This window comes from Neovison vison, chromosome 13 (genome assembly GCF_020171115.1).
Source record: "Neovison vison isolate M4711 chromosome 13, ASM_NN_V1, whole genome shotgun sequence".
In the NCBI taxonomy this organism is placed as follows: Eukaryota; Metazoa; Chordata; class Mammalia; order Carnivora; family Mustelidae; genus Neogale; species Neogale vison.
Genome location: NC_058103.1, coordinates 84,065,193 through 84,091,406, shown reverse-complemented (window position 1 = coordinate 84,091,406; position 26,214 = coordinate 84,065,193). Strand labels below are relative to the sequence as shown.

Sequence of the window (26,214 nt, the reverse complement as noted above, 5' to 3'; positions counted from 1 at the left end):
TGTTTATAACAACATTCATAATATGTAAATTCAATAATGATTTAAACAAAATTATGATGTAACTTTACTGAGAAGGGGGAATAGCTAAAAAAAAATTTTGGCGGGGGCCAGGGAGGAGCAGAGGGAGAGGGAAGAATCTCCAGCTGGGTGTGAAGCCCAACACCAGGTTCAATCTCATAACTATGAGATCATGACCGGGGAGTCAAAATCAAGTCAGACATTTAACCAACTAAGCCACCCAGGCATCCCTAAAAATTTTTTTAAAGAATCCATGAGGGATGTCTGCATGGCTCAGTGGGTTAAGCATCTGCCTCTGGCTCAGGTTGTGATCCCAGGGACCTAGTCATCCCAGGATCAAGTCCTACATCTTTGGGCTTTCTGCTCAGCGAGGTGCCTGCTTCTCCCTCTGCCTGCAACTCCCCCTGCTTATGCTCATGCTCTCTCTCAATCTCTCTGACAAATAAATAAAATCTTTAAAAAAAAAATTAAAAATAGAGAGTGCATAAAAATACAATCATGATATACAGAGTTATGGAGATAACACAAGAAAAAGCTGAAGGAACTGAAAGTGGTTTCTCTGGGTGGGGGTGAAGAGAGAACTTGTTTTAACCATCTGACTCCTTTTTTAGCTTTTATAAGGTTTATTAAGTAAAAACAGAGCCTTAACATAAAAACTGTTTAGGTATTCTTGAAAGATTTGTAAAGGTACTTTTTTTGTTTGTTTTCTTTTCTTTTTTGGAGACTTGGACCACTGTCCTGACTGAGGCATCTCAAAATATAAATCCAAAGAAATTTAAGTCATCTTAGGTTCAAAGGACCTTTGAAATATGTTCAACATCATTATTTGACTCAAATTTTTATTGCTAGTTTTATAAATGCTCTGGAGGTCTTTAGTAAATGCTGAAGGTGAAGCAATTCCTTCAACAGTGCCTTGTTCTTCAAAAAGTCAGTTATCTCTTTGTGGCCAGGCTTCACTTCTTCTGGTAGGGATACCTTTTTGCAAAGATACACAATTCCATGTAAGTCCCAAAGTCCCGTTTGATCACTGATAAACATCTGTAACTGGTCTCTTTCACATCAGCTACCTTTTTTAGAAAATTCTTCTCAGTGCTCTTGGTCAGTGCTTATAGCTCATCCCTAAACTCTGATGATTCTTTAGAACTATATATATCCACATACAACTTTCACAGAAAAAGAAAAAACTAGAAGATGTACAGTGTATGCACACTGACTTCACCTCTAGGTAGCCATGTCTTCACTCTTTCAATGCTGGCAAAACTAACCCTTCTGGATCATGCAAGGCACTAATCTAGGCACTTGATACATATTAACCCATGTAACCTTCACAACTACCCTTGAGGTAGGTAGTATCCATATCCCAATTTGATTTGATGAGGAAACTGAGACTCAGTTCCAACTGGTCATAATGGCAGTAATGGCAGAGCCAGAACTAAGTCTAGGAAGTTCTGACTCCAGCGTCATTCTTAACCACCCCACCAAGTCACTTCTAATGATTGGCATAAAACAGAATTTCCAACAAAACACACAAGTCTTAAAAACTGCAGAAAGCAATTAAACTTTTTTTTAAGATTTTATTTATTTGAAAGAGCGAGTGAGTGAAAGAGAAAAGAGAGAGAGCACAGAAAACACAGAGGGAGAGAGAGAGAAGCAGATTCCCTGGTGAGCAGGAAGCGAAGCTGGGCCGGATCCCAGAACCCTGGGATCACAACCTAAGCCAAAGGCAGACAACCAACTGAGCCACTGAGGTGCTCCGAAATTTTAAAACTTTTCTTCCTACTATCTCTATACTGAATTTATAGTATATTTCACTACTGTTCCTTTTTAAATATAAACTTTCATACAATACCCACAAATTGAAAGGCATGAAAGAAGTTCTCCCAGTAACACTAAAATAATCCCCCCGATTACAGTCTTATAAGAGGCATTTAGACTGAAAATATAATATACTCACTTAGATTTAGTTAAGGACTTTCAATTCACTATGAATAAAACCTGCACTGTATTATTTTAATACTTAATTTTTTTTATTATTAAAATTACACAGAAAAGATGTTAGTTTTCCCTTGCTTTTAGAAGAAAAGTTCTCATTTGAAAACTTAAAATCATCTTAATACCCTCCGTCCAGGAGTGATTAATTAGCTTATGGTACATCTACTCAGAGAAATACTATACAAGTTTTTAAAAGGTAGTATGGGGGTGCCTGGGTGGCTCAGCCAGTTAAGCATCCATCCAACTCTTGATTTGGCTCAGGTCACTATCTCATGGTTTTGAGATAGAGCACCGAGTTGGACTCTGCTTCTGTCCCTCTCACTTTCCCCATGCATGCACTCTCTAATAAATAAATCTTTAAAAAAATAAATAAATAAAAGAAGAAGGAGGAGGAGGAAAAGGAAAAGATAGTATGAAGACTGTGTAACACTGAAAAATCATTATGATGCAGTTACCTGGAAAAAAGATTAAAGCTATATGTTCACTATAAGCAACTTCATTTAAAAAAAAAGTAGGCATGTGGAAAGACAAAAATGATAGTAGTTGTGTTACAGTAGAATTATGATTAACATCCCCTCCAATTTGCACGAACATTTTCAAAAAGCTCAAGACATAATACAAAATTTAAACATAAGTGACTCTGGAAGAGTTCTAAAACTAGACTATGATGACAGTTGCACAACTCTGTAAGTGTATTAAATATCACTAAATTATATATTTAAAATAGGTGAATTTTATGATTTATAAATTATACCTCAAAGATGGTTTAAAACAACAACAACAACATTAGGAGGAAAACACTCTTTCTACAATACTCACATGAGAAAACTCGGGCTGTGATGGGATAGGAAGTGACCCAGGAGTAAAGACTGGTGTGCTCTGAGATACTGGTGTTGAGGCCTGTGGTGATACAGTGGACTCAAGTGGGAGAGGGGGATTTTCTGTCTCCACTGGTTCATCATCCTGGAGTTTCTTCTCAAAAGACTCTCCTTTTCCTTCCGATAACACTGACATATCCATTGGCTCATCTGGTTTAAAACAGGAAAAACAAATCAATATCACTCATGTTCAAAATACCACTAGTAACAATTATGTTACAGAAATTTCCATTCCTAAAAAAATTGTGATTTAATTTTCAGAAAAGCAGATAGATAAACAGTAGATTGCATCACAGAAATCTAGCAATTCTTTCTTTCCATGGGAGGAGGAAAGTCCACACTTCCAAAATTCTGAGATAGAGATGAAAATGGGGTTCATCTGGGGATATCCACTCGTCCACATGAAACATTAACTTGGTTCCTCTGAACCCCTTTCCCTACTATAACTCAGTTTTCCATATTTGCCATAGGAACATCCAGATTAATGTCATCTAATTAACCATCATATATTCTGCCACAGGCCTTGAAAAGCAGAACTTGTCACCACTCCAATATCTACTTATTTATTAACTCATTACATTTGTCTTAACAACTGCTAACCACAGAGAGATGAATGCAAGGACAAATACAGAAGAAAAAAAATCTAACAATGCCCATCAGCAGTGATTTATCAAAGAACGAAGTACCAAGCCACTAATCAGGAGACAAATTGCCCAGGGAGAAAGCAAACACGTTGGTGCGCGCACACACACACCCACCCACACACCCACCACCACCTCCCCACTGTGTTCCCGCAATATACTACCCACCTGCAGGGTAACAGGTTCTCCCTCAGAACCCATCTAGCTAGCTGGGTAGCTGCCCAATAAAGTTATTCAACAACTCTTTCCCCCCTTTTTACAACTTGACCCCAACAGGCTTCCCTCTAGACCACTCTCACAAACTATCTATGCCACTAGGTTTTTCACTGCAATCTACACTCACGGTACTGGCTAAGTCTCACTTTAATACCTACCCCTGCTGCTTCGCTTGACTTCAACCTCACATCCCAGTCTAATGCTAGGTTGCAATCTGGTGCTACCAGTCTTCAGCTGCTACTACAGCTGTGATAAGTATTTCCATAACATCTTTTGATCTGTCACCATGACAAAGCACTTATTAAAGACCCACTATTCTAAGCACCACATATAAAAAAGGCTTTAAGGGGGCGACTGGGTGGCTCAGTGGGTTAAGTGACTGCCTTCGTTTCAGGCCATGATCTCAGGATCCTGGGATCCGGCCCTGCATCAGACTCCCTGGGAGCCTGCTTCCCCCTCCCTTTCTGTCTGCCTCTCTGCCTATTTGTTCTCTCTCTCTCTCTGTCAAATCAATCAACCAATCAATCAATTAGGCTTTAGGTTCATAATTTTAGAAAGAAAGAAAAAGAAGAAAGCAAGCAAATATAGACACATGAAGAGGCACATATTAAGCAAATACATTAACTCTAAAATACATTTGACAGGAGAAAATAGAGTGTTACATAAAAAAAAGAACACTGAATCATATACTTAACATATTCCTAAGTGTGTTAAATACTTCTTTATGCATAGAAAACATTCTGAAAGTAAATATATCCTAATATTAATTGTAGCTGGACTGCGATATCCACATGATTTTTATTTTCTCATTACTTTCCTATATGCTTTCCAAACTTTCCACAGTGCGTATTAACTATTTTACAATCAGGGAGAAAGTATTTTTAATGTAACTTTTATGTATCTTCAATGTTCACACTATGAGTAGAAGAAATGGTTTTAAGTATAAATCAAACTTAACTTGCGTTGGAATTTTTTTGTAGAATGGATTACTTTTATTTTTTACTAAAGATATCATTAATCATGTTATGCTTAAAGTTGTACTAGTCCATTTGGATACCTACAACTGATTTCAAGATGAATAGCCAGACACAAACTTAGTGGCAAAAGAAAGATTAAATTTTGTCATGGGTAAACTGCACCTGAAAAACAGTTAAACATATTTCTATATTTACATCACTTGACAGTAGAGACAGCACGGTATTATAGAAGGCATGTAAACAACAGATAAGATCACTGGCCCTGGAAGCAGCTGCCTGAGTTCAAATCCTGCCTCTATGACTTATTAGTTGTAAATTCTCTCATGACTAATTTCTTCATCTGTAAAATGGAGATAAAAGTAGCACCTACTTCTCAGGATTGTTGTGAGGGTTCAATGAAAAATGAAAAAACAAAACAAACCAAAAAACAAAGAAAAGCACCTAGAACCAAAGAGAAGTACACAAAACAATGCCTGGCATACACTAAGTGCTCAATAAATATTAACTATTACATCATTATTGGTAAGTGAAATAATAAAAAAGAAAATTGTGAAATTTATTGGAAAAGTTTTCATGTAGAAGTAGCAGGAACTTAAAAATATCTTAAGTTACTGGGGCACCTTGGTGTCTCAGATAAACATCAGACTCTTGATTTTGGCTTAGGTCATGATCTCAGGGTCATGAGATTTGAGACCTATGTCAGGCTCTGCACTGGGTGGGAGCCTGCTTCAGATTCCTTCTCTCCCTCTCTTTTTGCCCCTCCCCTGTGTATGTGTGATCTCACACTCTGAAATAAATAAATAAATAAATAAATAAATAAATACATCCTTTAAAAAAAAAAAAGAAATATCTTGAGTTACTGGATATGAGACTAGGACAGAATAAAAGAGGTTTAGTGAGATAAATTAAGTAAAAAGGAATTCTTTCTTGTGAATAAAATAATATAAAATCACTAGGTTCACGAAGGACAATGTGATTGAAGTCAAACTTTCTACCACTACCTCCTAGCCATTCCCTGGCTAAAATTGCTTTGATGATAGCAAAGGGGTGGTTTGATGATAGCAAAGAGGGATGCCAGGGTGGTTCAGTCAGTTAAGCGTCTGCCTCCAGCACAGGTCACGATCCCAGGGTCCTGGGATCGAGTCCTGCACCAGGCTCCCTGCTCAGCGGGAAGCCTGCTTCTCCCTCTCCCACTCCCTCTGTTTGTATTCCCTTCTCTTGCTGTGTGTCTCTCTGTCAAATAAATAAATAAAATCTTTAAAAATAAATAAATAGCAAAAGAATTTTTGGTTCCCTTTCACCAGAAGCATGTCAACATGCTGCTGGAAACTACTGGACTATTAGTAATAAACCCAGTTCTTCATTAATATACTACTACAATATAATACTTTGAGTTAAACTTTAAAAACATAAACATTTTGCCTTAAGGATCTTTTTAAAAATTAACAATACAGAATTGGTATAAGAATCAGTGCAGTGCTAGAAGAGCAGAGGACTAAGGAAAGCACTTTATACTAGGCCACATCTCTGAAGGTGAGTCAGACACAAGCCCTACTGAATAATGTCCCAGTGTTCAAGCAAATAAACAGTACATTTTGCAAGGCAGAAGTGTTCCTCCTCTTCTAATCTGAGACCAACAGACAAATCAAGAGAGCTCACCTTTTCTCCCTTCTTGCTCTGTGGGACTGCTTGGAACGATAAAAGGGGTAGATCGAAAAGCATCAGGGGAAGGAGCAACAAGATCTGAGGAATTCCTTTATATAAAGAGAGAATTCACAGGTTATTTTACTATAGCCACAGTTTTGTATTTGTTTTTTACTTTAAAAGTAAAAATATCTAAGTCAATCAGACAAATCTTATTAGCAATCTCTCAAACAGCTACCAGAGGTTGACGGAAGAGCCATGAATAATACGTAACTATTTCTCATACCAGACCTATCCAAACTTAGAATGGAAAAAAAAAGAAAAAATGAGTAAGGATAAAGCCATATGATTATAAGAGAAATAAACAATCTGACAAAAGAACATCATGATTACAAAGGAGAGAAAGTGCTAAAAAATAAATTCATCTGCAGAACTGGGATTAACACCATTTTTTCCTAATTAGAAAGATCAGAAAGATTATGCACATTTTTGTTTAAAAAAAAAAAAAAAAGCAGGGGTGCCTGGTGGCTCAGTGAGTCAAGCCTCTGCCTTCGGTTCAGGTCATGATCTCAGGGTCCTGGAATTGAGCCCTGCATCAGACTCTCTGCTCAGCAGGGAGCCCGCTTCCCCCTCTCTCTCTCTGCCTACTTGTGATCTCTCTCTGTCAAATAAATAAATAAAATCTTAAAAAAAAAAAAAAAAAGGCAACCTCTTTGCCATAAATAAAGAGCTCTAACTACTGTCAACTCTAGTATAACCTATTCTTCCACCCCTATGCTGCTAAATGGAAAGAACTGCTGGTCAAATGGAGGAGCAGAGTACTCGTTTTGGATGTGTAAGAGAACATAAACTGGGCAGTTTCTTCCTAGTGGAACCTCTGGGCTACTACTATAAAACCTCAAAACAGAAAAGAAGAGCTACCTGCCTTCAACAGGTCCACTAAATTTTTAACCCAAAAATTCTAAAGCGCAGAGTTTGCCTTTTAGTTTTAAAAAGAATTCTGGACTAGTAGACAATTTTAGCTCTTTCAATCTTAGCCTAAGACCCTCAGATACATGTTTCCTTGGCAGAGCTATTTTAGGCTTACTTACGTGGAAAGACTCTCCTGAGCAAGGGACCTCTGACCAGACAGCTGCAGGACGTGCAGAGTAGTAGCAGGTGTGGAAGCCAGAGAACATCCACCTTCTTCCCTTGAAGGAGTAGAGCAACCATCAGAAGCTATTTTTCAAAAAAAGAGAGAGAGAGAAATTCTAGTTGCATTTGCTTCTCAGATTGACATTACGGAGTTGTATTAAAGAAAAGAAGGAAAGAGGAAAGAAAGAGGTAAGGAAAAAGGAAGGGAGGGAAGGGAAGAGGGAAGGGAAGAAGGAAGGGAAGGGGAAAAAGAAAGAAGCCACTGTGTACGGCAAGAAGAGTAATATCCATGTTTCTAACCATGTTCCAAGAGGGCAGAAACTGTTTTCTGATTGTAGTCTAGTCAATGAAATGGATGCTAACACAAATTCTGAGTGACCATTCAATGCCCCCTGCTGCTAAATTATGGGTTTCTTTCTTTCCTTTTTTTTTTTTTTTTAAAGATTTTACTCATTTATTTGAAAGAGAGACAGAGAAAGAGGCGTGTATGTAAGAGGAGGGGAGGGGTAGAGGGAGAGGGACAAGCAGTATCTGTGCTGAGCACAGAGCCAATGCAGGTGTCAATCCCAGGACCCCAGGATCATGACCTGAACTGAAGACAGATCGTTAACCCACTGAGCTATCCAGGGGCCCTAAAATATGGGTTTCTTTAATACAGAATTGACAAAAAGTTTTCCTTAGTGTTTGTTTTGTTTCGTTTTGAAGATTTTATTTATTTGAGAGAGAGTGAGTAGGAGAGTACAGAAGGATGGGCAGAGGGAGAGGCAGATTAGACTCCCCAGCTGAGCAAGGAGCCCAATGTGGGGCTCAATCCCAGGACTCTAGGATCATGACCTGAGGTGAAGGCACTTGCTTAACCGACTGAGCCACCCAGGTGCCCCTTCTTAGTTCTATCATGACCAAAGCTTGGAGGAAAAAGACAGAATCCTAATACCTCTGCTTGCCTGCTCTTCTGTCTTGTGAAGCTTCTATTATAAAACAGCAAGTGAGCCTTTTATTCCAAGGTCTGCCTAAGGTGATGTAAAGCTCGTGCCATGAAGCAGAAGGGAGATGTCAAAACAATGCACATAACACCTGAAGATACAGGGATGACAGGGGTGGCTCAGTCAGTTAAGTGTCTGCCTTTGGCGCAGGTCATGATCCCAGGGTTCTGGGATCGAGCCCCACACTGGGATCCTTGCTCAGCAACAAGTCTGCTTCTCCCCTTGCCAACCACTCCCCCTGCTTATGCTCACATGTGTGCTCTCTCACTCTCTCTCTTTGACAAATAAATAAATAAAATCTTGGGTGGGGGGAGCCCTGATGATATGAATGCAGCAATTTTCAAGATTAGAGCCTGAACCTCCTCAGAGGAGACAGAAAATAACGAATGCATTAGTAAAAGGATATATGAGCAGCCATCACTGATTTATACTATGAAGAATCTCCTCTCAGTCCCTTCTCCTCAAAACAGATGGGAGTATCAGCTGCATTAATCCCTTGCGGATTCCTTGGAGGCACCTGGAATTCCTTGGGGTGGCTGGATGGCTCAGTCAGTTAAGCATCTGCCTTAGTATCCCAGGGTCCTGGGATTGGGGCTACCTTGGTATTCCTGTTCAGTGAGGGGAAAAGGAGGGGGGTCTCCACTTCTCCCTCTCCCTCTCTCTCCCCACCTCCTGGACCCAGCTCACATACGCACACACATACTCTCTCTCAAATTAAAAAAAAAAAAAAAATCTTTTAAAAAAATAAAATAAATAAAATTAAAGGAATTTCTTAAATACAACCTAATAGCTTCAGTGAGAGGCCAAAAAAGTTTTTCTGGTGACCCTCTGAATGTCTTGAACATATTCACAGCAGAGTAAAGGAATATAACCTTCACTTTCTTCCCTCCTTATAACCAACATATATGTCTTGAACATATTCACAGCAGAGTAAAGGAATAAAACCTTCTCTTCTTCCCTTCTTATAACAACATAATGGCTGTCACTGAAGCTCTCTGGCTCTGTAAGGTCTCGGAATGGGGGAATGGTGGAGGTTAACAAAATGTGAAACAGACACCACCCAGTCTTCTAAGTTTTATGTTCTTTCTGCTAGGCTGTAACTTCCTATTTCTGACAGATGAGTAGGTAAACTGTTGTCCAGGTGATTATGAAAACTTACCCTTAATTATCATGATAGTTAAGATCTAAAGATCTATGATGACAGAAACAGCTACTCTGTCCACAATATTAAATTTACTATATTATTATTATTCCTATTTCCATCTACAACAGAGAGAGAAAACTATGTTAAAATGTTAACCAGCAACCATTCCCAAAAAGCCCTTCTCATTAATCAGGTAGAAACACATTTTCCGGGGCGCCTGGGTGGCTCAGTGGGTTAAGCCGCTGCCTTCAGCTCAGGTCATGATCTCAGGGTCCTGGGATCGAGCCCCACATCGGGCTCTCTGCTCAGCAGGGAGCCTGCTTCCATCTCTCTCTCTGCCTGCCTCTCCATCTACTTGTGATTTCTCTCTGTCAAATAAATAAATAAAATCTTTAAAAAAAAAAAAAATCTTAAAAACACATTTTCCTTCCACATTACAAACAAGCCTACATACCTATAAAGTGCCTTCTAACTTAAATGTAGCCTCCGAACAGAAATAAAGTTTAGATCTTTGGAGAAGAGGAGCTACAGCAACTAATTATTCTTTGTACCTGTTTTATTGCTCTGGTCAAACAAGTCTTCCTGAGTTGACAAAACCTCAGGCTCTGGTGACTTCTGAATCTTCAGTCCACCTTGCAAGAGTTCTTGAGCAGTTACTCGTTCATTTGTTTCCACAGCAGCAAGAGATACTTTGGGACTAGAAGGCACATCCTCTGACCTAGGAAATTCAAATCACCAGGAGAAAAAGTTACTAAGTTCAAATGCATTCACCTCTGAATTAACAAGCTTCTTCTGTTTTGTGTTTTCCTTTAATAATTTCAAAATTTCCAGTGGTTCCAGTTTATATAAATAATCACTGGAAGTGAATTAAGCTACTTTTTATAATATAAAATCCTCAGCCCATTTCAAAGCCTGTTTCTCAAGCCAATATTTCTTTTCAACTTTGCTCACAGCTGTGCAGCATGCTGGCCAAGATTTCTGATAAGTGATTTAAGGATTTGTGTTACATACACTGTTATCTAGGGAAGCATGAAGGATTCTGATCCAGACCACAACAATGCCAGTCCTAATGAAGACCTTCCACAAAAAAGAGCTTGGGTGTGAATCACCCGGGGTGCTACTGCCACACACCATCTATTGCTGGCCTTGACCATCTGATCTGCTCAACCTAAGCCCCAAACCAAGAATCCTTCATACTAATACTACTCATACGTGTAAGATTCTCAATCCTGGCCCCTTTCCAGAGACTTGGAAGACTCACATACTAAAGTGATAGCTTAGATAGCTATCACTTAGATAGCTGTGATAGCTACAAGAGCAACTTCCTAAGAAAAGCCTAAAAAGTCGGCCCAAGTTAGGCTGAATATTTTGCATTGGAAAGACAACTTCTCTTGATACTCAGCTTTATTCAGGACCCCATTCCTCACCTTTTCTACTGCAGGAGATTACAGACAATGTTTATTCACTATCTCCCCTAAACTGGACACATCCCACTTTTCCTCTGCCATACTGAGCTGCTGACCAGAGGTAATGAAGTTTAGGATACAACAATCACCACAGGCAGAGCAGAGAAATATGCCTAATTCCTACCAAGTTAGGGCCCAGAGGACTTGGGAAAAGAATACCTCTTTACAGCTATACCAGAAACTTTCAGACACAGGATACCTGAGGACCCAAAGCAATCTGGGTGCTCCTCAATATAGGAACAGATTTTCAAATAGTCATGTGACCTCTCATAACACTAGAGAGGGTAGAAGTCCTCCCATAAGCAGTGCCTCTGTAGACAAAGATCAGAGAGAAGTAACAAGCAAAGATTAAGGAGTCGTGCTTATAGGGCACCTGGCTGGCTCAGTTGGTGGAGCATGCGACTTTTGATCTTGGGGTTGTGAATTCAAGGCCCACACGCTGGGTGTAGAGATTAATTAAAAATGAAAATCTTAAAAAAAAAAAAAAAAAAAAAGAGGAGTCATGCTTATAGTTATAGCAGCAATAAAATGACTTTGTAATATACCTAAAGATGAGATGAGGACACAGCAAGAATTTGTAAATAATCAGTGTTTCCACCAGACCAGAAATATGCACATTATAAGGGGGAGAAAAGGCAACAATTTCTAAATATGCTTCCACCTAGCCAAGTAAAGGAAGTGTGACCCTAAAACAGAAACTCAAAAATACTTTCTAGAAAGAGCAGGGTTTACCTTCCAGGCGGTGGGTTTTGCTCTTCGACCACATGTACATCCTTACTGGGCTGTGCTGCCACAGGGACACCCTTGCTGGGCTGTTCTGCTGTGGGGGTATCTTCACTGGACTGTTCTTCATGCTTGCTCCCTTGAAATTTTAAAAGTCAGGAAAGAGACATTTAATTTTTCAAGGTACTAGCAGCAGTCCCAAATGCTTTTTTAATGGCAAAGATATTAATAAAAAGAGAAGTCCAATTTCAAAATATATACAGGCATCGTTTCAAAAAAGGAAAATAACCAGTAACCCACTTACAAAAACTTAATCTGCAAGCCATCAACTGACAAGCATTTGCCAGACAACCTTACTATATTAACTTAGATTATATTAACTTAGAAACTATAACATGTATCAAGGAAAAAAACAACTAGCTCTAGCTCAGGAGAAAAATGCTTATACACAATTCCAAATGCCAGAAAACATGTTTCATACCAGTATTAGCATCCACATCAGACAGCCTAGTATAAGTAGAGTTGGTGGTTACTGACAGTGGAGGCTCTTTAGCTACTTCATATGGCACAGTATGTTCTTCAACATCCTGGCTCTGAGACAGTTCCAGAACTCCAAAGCCCAGCTGTGATGAGGCAGAATCTAGAAACAAAATCCCGAGAAATTAGGTAGCATCCCACAATATTATGCATTGTGTAAGGTGCTGTTCCTTAGCAAAAAAAAAAAAAAAAAAAAAGGGTGTGTGGGGGGGTCATTTTAAGTCCTCCACACCAAAGACTTGCCCCAAAGCTTTTCAAAATAAAATTAAAAATAAAGGAACTCAAAGTGGGGGGTACCTGGGTGGCTCAATGGGTTAAGCATCCCACCTCTTGATTTTGCTTTAGGACACGATTTCAGGGTTATGAGATTGAGCCTAGCACTGCGGGGCTCCACGCTCACCTGGGAGTCTGCTTGAGATTCTCTCCCTCTGCCCCTCCCCCAGCTCCTGCGCTCACTAGCATTCTCTCTCTCTCTTTAAAATAAATAAATCTTGGGGTGCCTGGGTGGCTAGTCATTAAGCAACTGCCTCCAGCTCAGGTCATGATCCCTCTCCAGCTCAGGTCATGATCCCAGTGTCCTGGGATAGAGGCCCTGCATAAGGCTCTCTGCTCAGCGGGAAGCCTGCTTCTCCCTCTCCCACTCCCCCGGCATATGTTCCCTCTCTTACTGTGTCTGTCTCTGTCAAATAAATGAAATCTTTACAAAAAAAAAAAGCTTAAAAAAAATAAATCTTTTAAAAAAACAGAAAACAAATAAAAAGAATAAAGGCACTAAAAATGAAGAGGAAAAATATGTAATGAAGCAAAAAATTACACATTATAAAACCTTAGGAGCACCTAATATATAGGTAGTCCATGTCTACTTTCTAAAAATATACATCAACCATACCCACACACAGCAATTCAGATTGTACTTCCACACGCAAAGCATACATCCCCAAAATACATGAAAAACAAATGCAAAAAGAAGAGTCAATATGCAGAATGGGGACTATCCAATAAGTATCAAATTCCTGAACATCAAATTAGGTGGAGTATCTTAGACAACTGCAAATTTCTTAATGACTATTTTCAATTTAATGATGAGAAATCTAAGACTCCATAAAGAGAATTTTTTTTTTTAAGATTTTATTCATTTATTTAAGAGAGAGTGAGAGAGCAAGAAGGAGTAGGGGGAGGGGCAGGGGGAAGGGAGAAGCAGACACACCACAGACCAGAGAGTCCGAGGTGGGGCTCTGATCCAGGGACTCTGGGATCATAACCTGAGCTGAAGGCAGACGTTCAACTGACTGAGCCACCCAGGTGCCCCACCAATAAAGAAATATTTAGATATCTACATGCTTATGTTAAAGGGACTTAGAACAATCTACTATACAGAAAAAGCATAAAGCTACCTTCAGCACCAAGGGAGTGTGTGATAGTTCCATCTCTAGTATCTTCTTCCTTTTCCTCCTCCTCCTCTTCCATGTCTTCTTCCTTCTCTTCCCCCAAAGGAGGAGCAGATTCCACTGACATTCCCAAAACACTAAACAGCAGAAAAACACAATTATGTCTTTCCAGACAGGTTCAGACACTTTGCTCAAAGCATCTTTCGAAATTTATTTGAGATCCCCACACACCAACATCTTAAGCAAATTTGAAAAACGTAAAAGGCGTGGCCCCCATTAGTGCTTCTTTCTACAGAAAGCACCTGACAGCAACTCAAAAACATTGTGCAGAATTAAATAGCACAAATACTTAACAGAAGAAAGGAACAAACATACTTGGAATTTTACCTTTCTCTGAAAAAATATAACCAGGGAGAGAAAAATCTTACTCTCACGAGAATTACTGACAAGTGACATGAGAAGATATGCATTAAATGTGCACTGAAGGGACTCAAACATACATCAACTGAACCAGACACAGTTCACAAAAATATTTTAGTAAAAAGAAAAACCTTAGAGTATATAGAATCAGACAGTCTGAATAAAATTCTGGTAAGAGGCCTGTATATTTAAAGGAAATTAACACTACAGGTCAAAAAACATTATAAACAAAAGTAGAAGACAACAATTAGAAAAAATACTCCAACAAATAGAACAGTGTCCACAGAACATAAGGAATTCATATGAAGAACCCTAAGACATAAATGAACAGACAACTCATAAAAAAAGAACACAAGTATCTTTAAACATGTAGAAAAACAGAGAAACTAATTGTTGCCCATCAAATTAGGAGAAAAAAAAAATTACAGGGCACCTAGGTGGCTCATTTGGTTAAGCAACTGCCTTCAGCTCAGGTCATGATCCTGGAGTCCCAGGATCAGTCCCATATCGAGTCTGCTTCTCCCTCTGACCTTCTCCCCTCTCATGTGCTCTCTCTCTCTTTCTCATTCTCTCACATATATAAATAAAATCTTTTAAAAAAAAAATTAAAAATACTGTACTATCATTCAGCATTGCCCAAACCTAAGGTCAGATGAGCACTGTCATTATATACTATTTATAACACTAAACTATTTAGTTTGCTATAAACTAAAAGAACCTTCTGGAGAACAATTTGGAAAGATGCTTCTAAAAAAGCTCTAAAAAATGTTTATAACCCGGGGCGCCTGGGTGGCTCAGTGGGTTAAAGCCTCTGCCTTCGGCTCAGGTCATGATCCCGGGGTCCTGGGATCGAGCCCCGCATCGGGCTCTCTGCTTGGCAGGGAGCCTGCTTCCTCCTCTCTCTCTGCCTGCCTCTCTGCCTACTTGTAATCTCTGTCAAATAAATAAATAAAATCTTTAAAAAAAAAAAAAAAAGTTTATAACCCAGTAATTTCCATAATTTCAAGAAATAATTTGAAATGTGCAAAAATCCTTGTACAAACTTATTTCTCAATGTTTACTGTGATTAAGAAATACCTATAAATGGGGCGCCTGGGTGGCTCAGTGGGTTAAGCCGCTGCCTTCGGCTCAGGTCATGATCTCAGGGTCCTGGGATCGAGTCCCACATCGGGCTCTCTGCTCTGCAAGGAGCCTGCTTCCCCCTCTCTCTCTCTGCCTGCCTCTCCATCTACTTGTGATTTCTCTCTGTCAAATAAATAAATAAAATCTTAAAAAAAAAAAAAAAAAGAACACTATATTTGGCCTCTACCTCTCTAAAAAAAAAAAATAAAAGAAATACCTATAAGGCCTGCATTAAGGAAATAATTAAATAATTTCCTAATCCATAAAATTACATATTATGCATCTATTAAAAATGTTTGAGGGGTGCCTGAGTGGCTCAGTGGGTTAAGCCTCTGCCTTCACCTCAGGTCATGATCCCAGGGTCCTGGGATCGGCCCCACATCGGGTTCTCTGCTCAGCGGGGAGCCTCCTTCCCACCACCCCCCCCACCACCACCACCTGCCTCTCTGCTTACTTGTGATCTCTGTCAAATAAATAAATAAAAATCTTTTAAAAAAGAAAAAAGTTTGAAAAAACCAGATACAACGTATAAAAAACCTGGATTGGATCCTGGATAACTAAATAGATAAATAAACATACTTGAGACAATGTTCATTATAAAGTATATTTTGACATCTGATACAACTGTAAAAATCTTAAGTAGGAACTATTTTGTTAGATACTACTGAATTAATATTTTCTTACCTGTGATACCAGTATTACAATAATGTAAGATAATGTATTACACGATAGGGAATGATACTAAAGTATATAAGGGTAACTGAGATGTCTGCAGCTTAGTTTCAAATAATTCAGCCCCCCAAAACAGGTATTTTACATATGTGTGTTTATATATGTGTGTGTATACATACATACAGAGAGAGAACAAATGTGCAATATCCTTTCATCTTTTCTGTGGGTTTAAACTTTTAAAATAAAAAACTTGGGGAAAATGTTACTAAGAGTTTTAACTGTCATGGGAACAACTCCATGTTGTTAAGCAAAAAAGGTCAGCAAACAAACTTTTACTTTACACATGTCAATTACACATATATGAAGTGCACACACAAAAAAGAGGGAAAATATGCCAAAATGTTTACAGCAATTAGCCTCTGGGTGGCAGAATTATAGGTAACATTTTTCACTTCCTTGAAACTATCTACACGTTTAATGTTTCATACAAAGACGACTAAACAAAACTATAATGAGCATAAAGAAGTGAAAAACAAATTTGCGAGGTTGGGGACCATGATCCAAGGAAACAGGACTAAGTAAAGATTTTCACAAAAATAAAATAGAACATTACCTATAACCAGTTAGACCAGTTACATAACCTTGGGAAATATAGGGAAAGAAAAGTCCAAAAGCAAACATGACAAAATGTAAAAGAGCAATGAAACACAACGCAAATCATACTTGGGCTCTTCCTCAGTATCTTTTGGTGGTTTGGCTTCATGTCCCTTCCTAACCTCTAAATGCTGGTAGGCTCAGTGAGTCCCTAGAGCTCTTCTCCACCTTTACCCACTTCCTTAATGATCTTATCCAGACTTGGCTTTGAGTGTCATCCACATACTTATGACTGTGCAATTTAAACCTCCAGTTAGTTACACCATCCCCCTGAGCTCCATCCAGATTTGCCAACAATTGCCTCCAACTGTCCAATGAAAAGGCAGCTCAACTTCAATACATCTAAACCTGACCTTCTCTTGCACTCCTGTTCATCTCTTCTAGCAGCAACTCCATTCTTCTAGTGCTGAAACCAAAAATGTGGTATCATTGTTACCACCCTTTCTCTCATATTCCACATCCAATCAAAAAACCCAGCATCTCACCACTCCTCATCCACTTCTACTCTGGTCTAGCCAAAGGCATATGTTGCCTAATATTTTCAGAGGGTGCCTGGGTGGCACAGCTGGTAGAGCATCCAACTTCTTGCTTTTGGCTCAGGTCATGATCACAGGGTCATGGAGTCAAGCCCCACGCCAGGCTCCACATTCACTGCAGAGTCTGCCTGGGGTTCTCTTTTCCTCTCCCCCTCCCACTTGTGTGCACATACACTTGCACTCTCTCTACAATAAATAAACCTTTTTTTTTTAAGATTTTATTTATTTATTTGACAGAGAGAACACAAGCAGGCAGAACAAGAGCAGAGGGAGAGGGAGAAACAGGCTGCCCACTGAGCAGAGAGCCCTATTGCAGGGATCACTCCCAGGACCCTGGGAGCACCACCTGAGCCAAAGGCAGCCACTGACCCTCCATACATACGTACATACGTACATACATACATAAATACAGTAGTCTCCTAATTGGTCTTCCTCCCTCTACCCCTGTTCCCCCTTCAGTCTATTCTCCTCTTTAATTTTATTTAAATAGCTTCTTTTAATTTTTTTTCTCCAGCTTTAACAAGGCATAATCAACAAATAAAAATTGTTCACTCTTCAGTCTATTCTTAATCCAGCAGCCAGAGCGATCCTGTTAAAATCTTGAATCCCATCGTGTCATTCCTCTGTTCAAAACCCTTAAATGCCTTCCTATCTAAGAGTAACACCTGAATTCCTTACACTGTCCTATAAGTCCTTACATATTCTGGTTCCCCCTTTATTTCTTTGACCTCTTCTCCCACTTCTCTCCATCAATCTCCTCCAGCCACACTAACCTCCTTGCCATTTCTCAAATATTCCAGGCACATTGCTACCTCAGGGCCTTTGCACTTGCTGTTCTCTATGCCTGGACTGCACTTATCCCAGATAACAGCAGACATCACTTAAGAAATTTTAATCAAGGGACGGCTGGGTGGCGCAGTTGGTTGGACGACTGCCTTCGGCTCAGGGCGTGATCCTGGAGTCCGGGGATCGAGTCCCACATCGGGCTCCCAGCTCCATGGGGAGTCTGCTTCGCTCTCTGACCTTCTCCTCGCTCATGCTCTCTCTCACTGTCTCTCTCTCTCAAATAAATAAATAAAATATATATATATATATCTTTAAAAAAAAAAAAAAAAAGAAATTTTAATCAAATGTCATATCAGTGAAACATTCTTTATGTAACCCTATCTAAACCTGGAAATCCTCTAACATTTCCTATACCCTTCTCTGCTATATTTCTCTCTCCAGCCCTTATCAGTGTCTAACATACTATTTTCTTATTATGAATTGCTGTATCTCTCATACAAGAACGTAAGCTCTATTAAGGTCTATGATTTTTATTTCTTCTGGTCCTTTTCATCTCCAAAATTCAACAGTGCTTGGCATATAGGAAATACCCAACAAATATTCATAGAATGATTAGATGAATCTGAAAAGGCCTGAAATCAGATTATAGACAAAAAATACTGATGTTAAATTTTTTCCATTGTCTAAAGCTGATGGAAAAGAAAACAAAGGTTTAAATACATTATTTAGAAATATAAAAGTAGCTAATAAAATTCAGAACTAAAATAATTATTATCAAAACTTGGGAGTGTTTTGAGTTAAATCCTCATCTTTCATTATGGAATTCAATTGTATTAATCTGATAAAATAAGAAATGGCAGTATAATGGTGTTAGCTTTACAAAAGATTTGAGTGCTAGGACAACAACCTCTCAAAGAAGTTAAAACACACTTAAACGGCTGCCTCTTTGAAAAGGGACCAAGGGTGGAAAAGGACCCTGCTTTTCATTATAAGCTCTTTTGCGCTTTTTATCTTTTTATTTTTATTTTATTTAAGTAGGCTCCACACTCAGCATGGAGCCCAACATGGGGCCTGAACTCATGACCCTGAAATACTGAGCTGGAGACCTGAGCTGAAATCAAAGTCAGACACATAACCCACTGAGCTACCCAGGTGCCCCAAAAGCCCTTTTTTAAATAAATTAAGTATTTTTGAGGCGCCTAACATGGTGCCTCAGTGTGGTTAAGTGGCTCAGTGGGTTAAGGCCTCTGCCTTCTGCTCGGGTCGTGGTCTCAGGGTCCTGGGATCGAGCCCTGCGTTGGGCTCTCTGCTCGGCGGGGAGCCTGCTTCCTCCTCTCTCTCTGTCTGCTTCTCTGCCTACTTGTGATCTCTGTCTCTCAAATAAATCAATAAAATCTTTTAATTAAAAAGCTGTTCTGTGAACAACCCTCTGAAGAGGATGAAAAGACAAGCTATCAGGTGAGAAAAAATATTTGCAAACCACATATCCTATGAAGGACTAATAACTATAATATATTAAGAACTCCCAAAACATAATTTTTAAAAATCCTATTAGAAAAGGGACAGAACACATGAACATTTCCTTAAAAAGGATGTACAGATGGCAAATAAGCACATGAAAAGATGTTCAACATTACTTGCCACTAGGGAAACTCAAAATGAGATTATCACTATACACTTATCAGAACAGCCATAATAAAAAATAGTGACACCACCAAACGCTAGTAAGAATGAAGAGAGACTGGGTCTCTTATACTGCTAGTGAAACTATAAAATGATTCAGTCACTCCAGGAAACACTTTGATAGTTTCTTAAAAAACTAAACATGTAGGTGACCACCTGGCCATTTATCCCAGCTTTGAAGACTTACATTCACAAAAACTAGCATGCAAATGTTCAGAGCAATTTTATTTGTGATAGTCATAAACCAGATCAACCCACATTTCCTTCATTAGGTAAATGGTTTAACTGTGGTATATCCACACCATGGAATGCTACTCAGCAATAAAAAGGAATGAACCACAGATACATTCAACAATTTGGAGAGATCTCCCAGGAGTTATGTGGATGGAAAGAAGCCAATCTCAAAAGGTTACATAACATATGGTCCCATTTATATAATATTTTGAAATGACAAAATATCACAAATGATGGACAGTCTTAATTAGTGATCACCGGAGGTTCACTAATGGTTATAAAAGGATAGCACTAGGAATCCTTGGAGGGCTGAAACCATTCAGTATGTTGACCACAGTGGTAGATACACAGGTAACTAGACTATAAAAATTCACACAAACACAAGTAAAACTAGGGAAACCTAAGTACATACAGTGGATTTTACCAAGGTCAATAGCCTCGTTACGATTTTATAGTACTATTTTGCAAAACATTACCATTTGGGAAACAGGGCAAAGTTTACAAAGGATCTCCAAGTATTATTTCTTAAAACTACATGTTTTAGCCTTAACTTTTTTAAAAGTTTAACAGGGAGGGACGCCTGGCTGGCTCAGTCAGTGGAGCATGCAACTCTTCATCTTGGGGTTATGAGTTCGAGCCCCATGTTGAATGTAGAGACTAATTAATTTCAAAATTTTTACAAAAATAAAGTAAGATGTTTGACAGGGAAATAAAACAATCTATAGTTCTTCAGTATATTTTAGGATGATCCATGTTTAGGACCATCAGCTTGTATCAACTGAATACTAGATATGAGAGGAAGATGTTTTTGGAATTTTATGTAGAAAAGTTCACAAACAGTTTTTTTTTTTCAAAATACTTGCATTAATGAATAAAGACAACATTTTAAAAATAAACATCCATGTGTTTTGAAGGGCTTTCAATCTCTTGAAATCAACTCCAAATCCTTTCTAGATTCACGGGCTTTGCACATATAATTCTGTCTAGAAAGCTCCTTCCCCCACATGCCAAACTTCTGCCCAACCCCTCAACTATGGCTAACAAATTCATATTTGTAGTTTAGACTACATTCCTTAGAGAAGCCTACCTCTATCACACAAATTAGGTTATATATTTTCCTTCCTCCTTTGCAAGGATCACAATTGTAACTGCTTAACTACTTCTGTAATTACTTCAATAACTATTAAATTATAAGCTCCATGAATGGCAAAGCCCCTTTTAAAACACCTGTCACAGTGTCTGCACATTTATTGTGTAAACATTCAAGGTGTTTTGTGAGTTTTTGGTTTTTTGTTTTGTTTTGAGAAAGGGCAACACATTGATGCAAAAAGGGAAAAGTAGTAGCATGGGCCTTCTCTGATAGCACTGCTTCATATACAATAAGGGGTACGCATAATTCCTGTTCCCACCAGTTCAAACCAAGGGGCCACAAAAACATAAAGCACATGTTCCTAAAGAAGTACCATAAACTTAAATGCCTACAGAAAGCAAAATAAGGTTACATAAATGAGTGAAGTGGCTAAGAAGAAAAGCAAAAGCACTACAATAAATGAGTACTTGGGGGGGCGCCTGGGTAGCTCAGTCATTAAGTGTCTGCCTTAGGCTCAGGGTCTGGGATCAAGCCCCACATTGGGCACCCTGCTCAGTGGGAAGCCTGCTTCTCCCCCTCTCACTTCCCCTGCTTGTATTTGTTCTCTCGCTGTCAAATAAATAAATAAAATCTTTTAAAAAATAAAATAAGTGAATACTTGGCTTCAGTGTTCATGTTCAATAGTCAACAGTGAATTACAGGGTCTATAACAGACCATAGCTCTCATTCCCATCTAAGCAGAGGCAGGCTGCTACTCACAGCTCTAGCCAATTGTTAGCAATAATATAACAGCTGTATTACCTCTGAACTGCTAATGCCAGAAGATGAAAATCCAAGTTTTATGTAAAATCTCCCCTTTTAAAAATTCTATCAATTAATGTAAATATATTTTACAACCATGTTTGGGCCAAACAGAAACAACCTGCAGGCCGAAACAAACCCACCAATTTGTAGCTTGTTCTAAAGTATCCAACTGGTGATTTGGGAGAAAAAGTTTATGTGCAGAGTATTAAATAGAAATTTTTTTAAAAAGAATTTTTTTTTCTTAAGAGAAAACCATACTCTTTCACCACCTCAACCTAACATTCTCCTCTGACTGCTCCCTTTTCTACCCTGCCATCACAAGGTCCCTGAGGTTGTCTAAGTTCTCCTTTGATCTTAGATTTTAGAAGGAAGATTAAGAAGTACTGAGTAGTGAAAAAGAAAGAGAAGGCATTTGAGTCAGGAGGGTTCAAAGCTCAGCCATCACTTACAACCAATGTATGCTACAGCAAGTTATTTAACTTCCTCACCCATCAATTTCCCCCTTTATGTAATGGAAATAATAAAAAGTCTTCACAATACAGCTACTTTACAGATGAAATTAAATGAGACTATATATCAAACATCCAACTAATGCCTAACAGAGGATAAACTCAATAAATGGACAATATAAAACTAAACATAAGACAAAGTAAAAATTCAACACTGTTTAGGGTATGAATTAAACACTGTGGTTCTAAAGGTAAGATAATTTAGTTGGTACATCAAAAGCATGCCTAACAGTTTTGATAATATATATCTAAATATTTTTTGATGATTTTTTCCCTAAGTCATATCTATGCCAAGAATGAAAAATGCTTATTTTGTTTTACATGCACAAAGTAGATCACAAAAATAATAATACAGGTGTAAAAATGTTATTACCTTTACAAAAGAGATTCTAGCTATCAGTATTAATGTACTAGTTAATACAATCCTCAAATCCCACTTTCTAATTCACAAAAATAAGATTAATCCTTTTATCCTTGGGATAAGGCAATAGGCACAAATGAAAGAATTCATCCATTAATAAATTTAAATAAATTCCTGTCAACACTAGTATACCTGCTTGTCCTGTTTGGCTGAGGTAACTGTTCAATGACCTGACTGATGGAACTACATGTGTCCAAATGAGAAGAATCCATAGGTTCTGAAAAAAATAACTGGGTATTAGTATAAAAGGCATTTACCACCAAACTTCGATGCAAGTTTAGAAATGGAGACAATCCAATCTAACCAGCTACATTAAAAAATCAACTTTTTGAGTGCCTACTATGCACCAAATACTGTGCTAAACCTCCTTATGTACATTCACCACAACCACATGTTTAGATCCACCCAGCTCCGCAAGAGCACTCCTGCAAAAGGGACTAATAACTTTAAATACCTCACCTGCAGCTTTGTTTTCTTTCAGGTGCTCATTGAACCCACTATTACTATCTCCTTGTTCTTCTCCAGCTGTTTGTTCAGGATTGGACACAACATCCTAGAAAATATACATACTTAATATCCCCACTATATATGAAATAATCCAAAATGAGGCATACTTTTTGTGAATGTGTTGATTTCATTTTTACAACCAATTTTAATCCAAAAGATAGTGATCTCCTAAGTACTTATGTTTGCTGATTGGTCTTGATTAAATGAAAAATAATTTCTCCTCAATCACTTCCAACCAAGGTATCACTCACCAACACAGGGTTCTCTTTGTGTGTCTGCAGATTAGGAAGGTGTCGGGATAGCATACTGAAGTGAGAACCAGAATCATCTTCTAGAACCTGGCTTTCAGGCTGAGAATCTTCTATTATCAGGCAAGGAGTGTCTTGCTGAGAGAAATCTGAATCCAACTGACTTCCAGTGGGGTCCATCTGCTCCCCTGGAATGGAATAACAAAAGATCAGTTCGGTGTAACCTACTAGCCTTCCTCACGCAGTCTGAGCTAAAATAATGGGGCGGAAGTGCAAGAGCTAGGAAAGGGGACCCGTCTAGGTATCTAATTAGATTATATTTATAATCGCTGCAAGCACTTTCCTATCACACCTCCCAAGGCCTGATTTCCTCGTTATTTACTATCAGCCTGCCAATCCTTCTCTCCCTCTTCTTTTCCATCACCTTCCCCGTAGACACCCTTTCCTCCCCTTCCTAACCTCTTCTTCCCCCGCCTCTTTTTACATCCCCCACAACCCTCCCTACGTCCTTATGGCGCCCCTATGGCCCCCCAAAAGGCTGCTTTGTAATCTCTGTTCGCCAGAACACCCACAGCCCTTCACGCTTCCTCAAGACCACCCAGCCTTCCCAGCTACTGCTTCCCCACCCCCTTCTCAGGGCCCTCCAACCCTTTCCCCGTCACCGCCGCCATGCTTGTCACCCCGCCCCCTCCGGTCAGCCATCCCTTCAGACCCGAAACCCAAGCCTTCAGAGCTCATTGCACCCCCACTTTTCTACAAATAGTACCAGGCATCCCGGCGGGAGATCACTCGCGCTGGAGCTAGAGGTCCCTGCACGTTCCCCAGCTCCCTCCAGCTCGATCCCCAGGTCGCCGCTGTAGCCACCGCCGCCGCCGGCCGCGAGCTCCCCCTTTTCCCGTCGCGTCACGGAGTATCAGCTCGCCCATTCGCTGCTGCTGTCCGCCACTCAAGAAACCCTGTGGATAATTGGTGGCTGAGGCAAAGTGCCCCGCCCCACGTAAGAAAAAGGAACACCGCGGCGTGTTTCCATGGCAGCCTGGACGTTGCAGGCCCTCCCCCTAGTACAGCCAGAGAATGACAGTATCCTTGAACCGAAGGGACCTTGAGAGGGCGTGAAATGTATTCCCTTGCCTCTAGGAAAATTGTTTGTACTGAGACATAAGAGAAAAGACCTGTTTCCTATCGTACCTGCACCTTGAGGCCCCTTCTATCACCCTCTTCCGTAGAAAAGGAGAGGGTTCCCCAGCTTTCTAATAAAAGGGTGAAGAAGAGGATCCAGGATGCCTAGTACTTCAGAGCTGTTAAAACTAAAGAAAGGGAGGATGCTTTGGGTTTTACCTGTGTCCCTCAGGATCCTTTTATGTGGGCCTCTGACTGAATTCCAGGCCCTCACATTACGTCTCCACCAGTTTGGGGTTGGTTTTAGGAGGTTTTTTGTTTGTGCTGTTGTTGTTGTTTTCCTTTATATTATTGTCTGAGGGCCCCAGTAAAAAAAAAAAAAAAAAAAAAAAAAAATTTTTTTTTTTTTGGTCCCTATTGCCTTTTGCAGTCTGGAACATAGCTCGAGCTTCACGTTTGCTTATCATTGTTCTATCTTTTATATGAACTTGACACCCAAGGAGAGTATATCCCCAGACATTTTTTGTACTTCTGTTGAGAGAATTGAGCACATTGATTTGCAGACTCCGAGGTGAAGAGAACAGCTGCCACCCCTTTAACTAGATGACCTCAAAGATCCCTTCAAACCTTAAGAGTCTCTAGTAACCTAATTATGGTGCCAGGGTCTTATAGAGGGTGTGGCAGCTGTGACTTGTATTAATGAACTAGACACCATGAGGAATACGTGTTTTGTTTTATTTAAGTGGTGGTTGCATCTGGAACCGAATTCTAGCCAGAGCAGCTGTCAACAGGGAAATCACCTAACACTCTGACAAGCATACACATAGCAGGCATTCAATAGGAGGTAGCTCTTTCTCTCTACCCCAGGCTCAGAATGACTAAGGTACAGCCCAACCACGATCTTCCAACCCTGTAAATACCCAGTTTAGCACTTAATACAGGCTAAGAGGAAGTGGAGCTTCCTATAAACCAGTCTTCTCCCTGCTGTTATAAATTACAGTGATCACATTTTTTAAGCCAACAACCAAAGTATATCATGTGAATTTACGTTACTTATGGAAACAACAGGACAGAATCTTTGAAATGAATCTGTCCTGAAAAATCCAGAATCTATTGTTGCTGTAATTAGAATATAATTAGAGTCCCTGGAATGTTTTACTAGTGGAACAAAAATGGAATAGAACACACAGAGACACCACCTACTTCTTAATCTTGAAATCATTTATAATTGGCTCCTCCTTTGTTCCGCTCCTAATGCTGCAGAAGACCAATGACCACATAAATTTAATTCTAAAAGGACCAGGGCAGGTCAATATTAACAACACAAGATAGACTTAAGTGAATTCATCTGTTCCACTTGTGAGAGCTCAAGCAATCAATTCCTACTGTAGGCAAATCTTGACCTCGATTTTCATAAAAATACCCCAAAAGTCACTATATATTTGCTCTTTTCTGTCTTACTATCGCATCCCTCCCCAAGCAAGACATAAATAAACAGTCTTTCTTGATTATTTGAAAAGCAACCATATATGTTTGTTAAAACTCTCAAAACTGTGCACCAAAAAGGATAAACTGAACCTCAATAAACATAGCTAAAAATAAATAAATAAATAAACCTGAGCCATTCCCATTACTAAATAAAACTGTGAAGAAAAACTGTGAGTGGCA

General features: G+C 39.3%; 1 protein-coding gene across 1 annotated transcript in view; it reads right to left on the bottom strand.

Moving 5' to 3' along the window:
* TP53BP1 (tumor protein p53 binding protein 1) overlaps positions 1 to 24,309 on the bottom strand; it is a 75,377-nt gene extending 51,068 nt beyond the window's left edge. Inside the window, exons 1-11 of the mRNA XM_044231682.1 lie at positions 24,194 to 24,309; positions 23,431 to 23,615; positions 23,132 to 23,225; positions 22,805 to 22,889; positions 13,748 to 13,878; positions 12,298 to 12,456; positions 11,826 to 11,955; positions 10,179 to 10,345; positions 7,458 to 7,584; positions 6,382 to 6,476; positions 2,830 to 3,038 (exon numbers count right to left, since the gene is read on the bottom strand). Coding sequence (XP_044087617.1) covers positions 2,830 to 3,038; positions 6,382 to 6,476; positions 7,458 to 7,584; positions 10,179 to 10,345; positions 11,826 to 11,955; positions 12,298 to 12,456; positions 13,748 to 13,878; positions 22,805 to 22,889; positions 23,132 to 23,225; positions 23,431 to 23,615; positions 24,194 to 24,200 — 1,389 coding nt within the window. The 5' untranslated portion in view covers positions 24,201 to 24,309. The remainder of the gene's footprint in view (positions 1 to 2,829; positions 3,039 to 6,381; positions 6,477 to 7,457; positions 7,585 to 10,178; positions 10,346 to 11,825; positions 11,956 to 12,297; positions 12,457 to 13,747; positions 13,879 to 22,804; positions 22,890 to 23,131; positions 23,226 to 23,430; positions 23,616 to 24,193) is intronic.
* Positions 24,310 to 26,214: the final 1,905 nt, after the last annotated feature.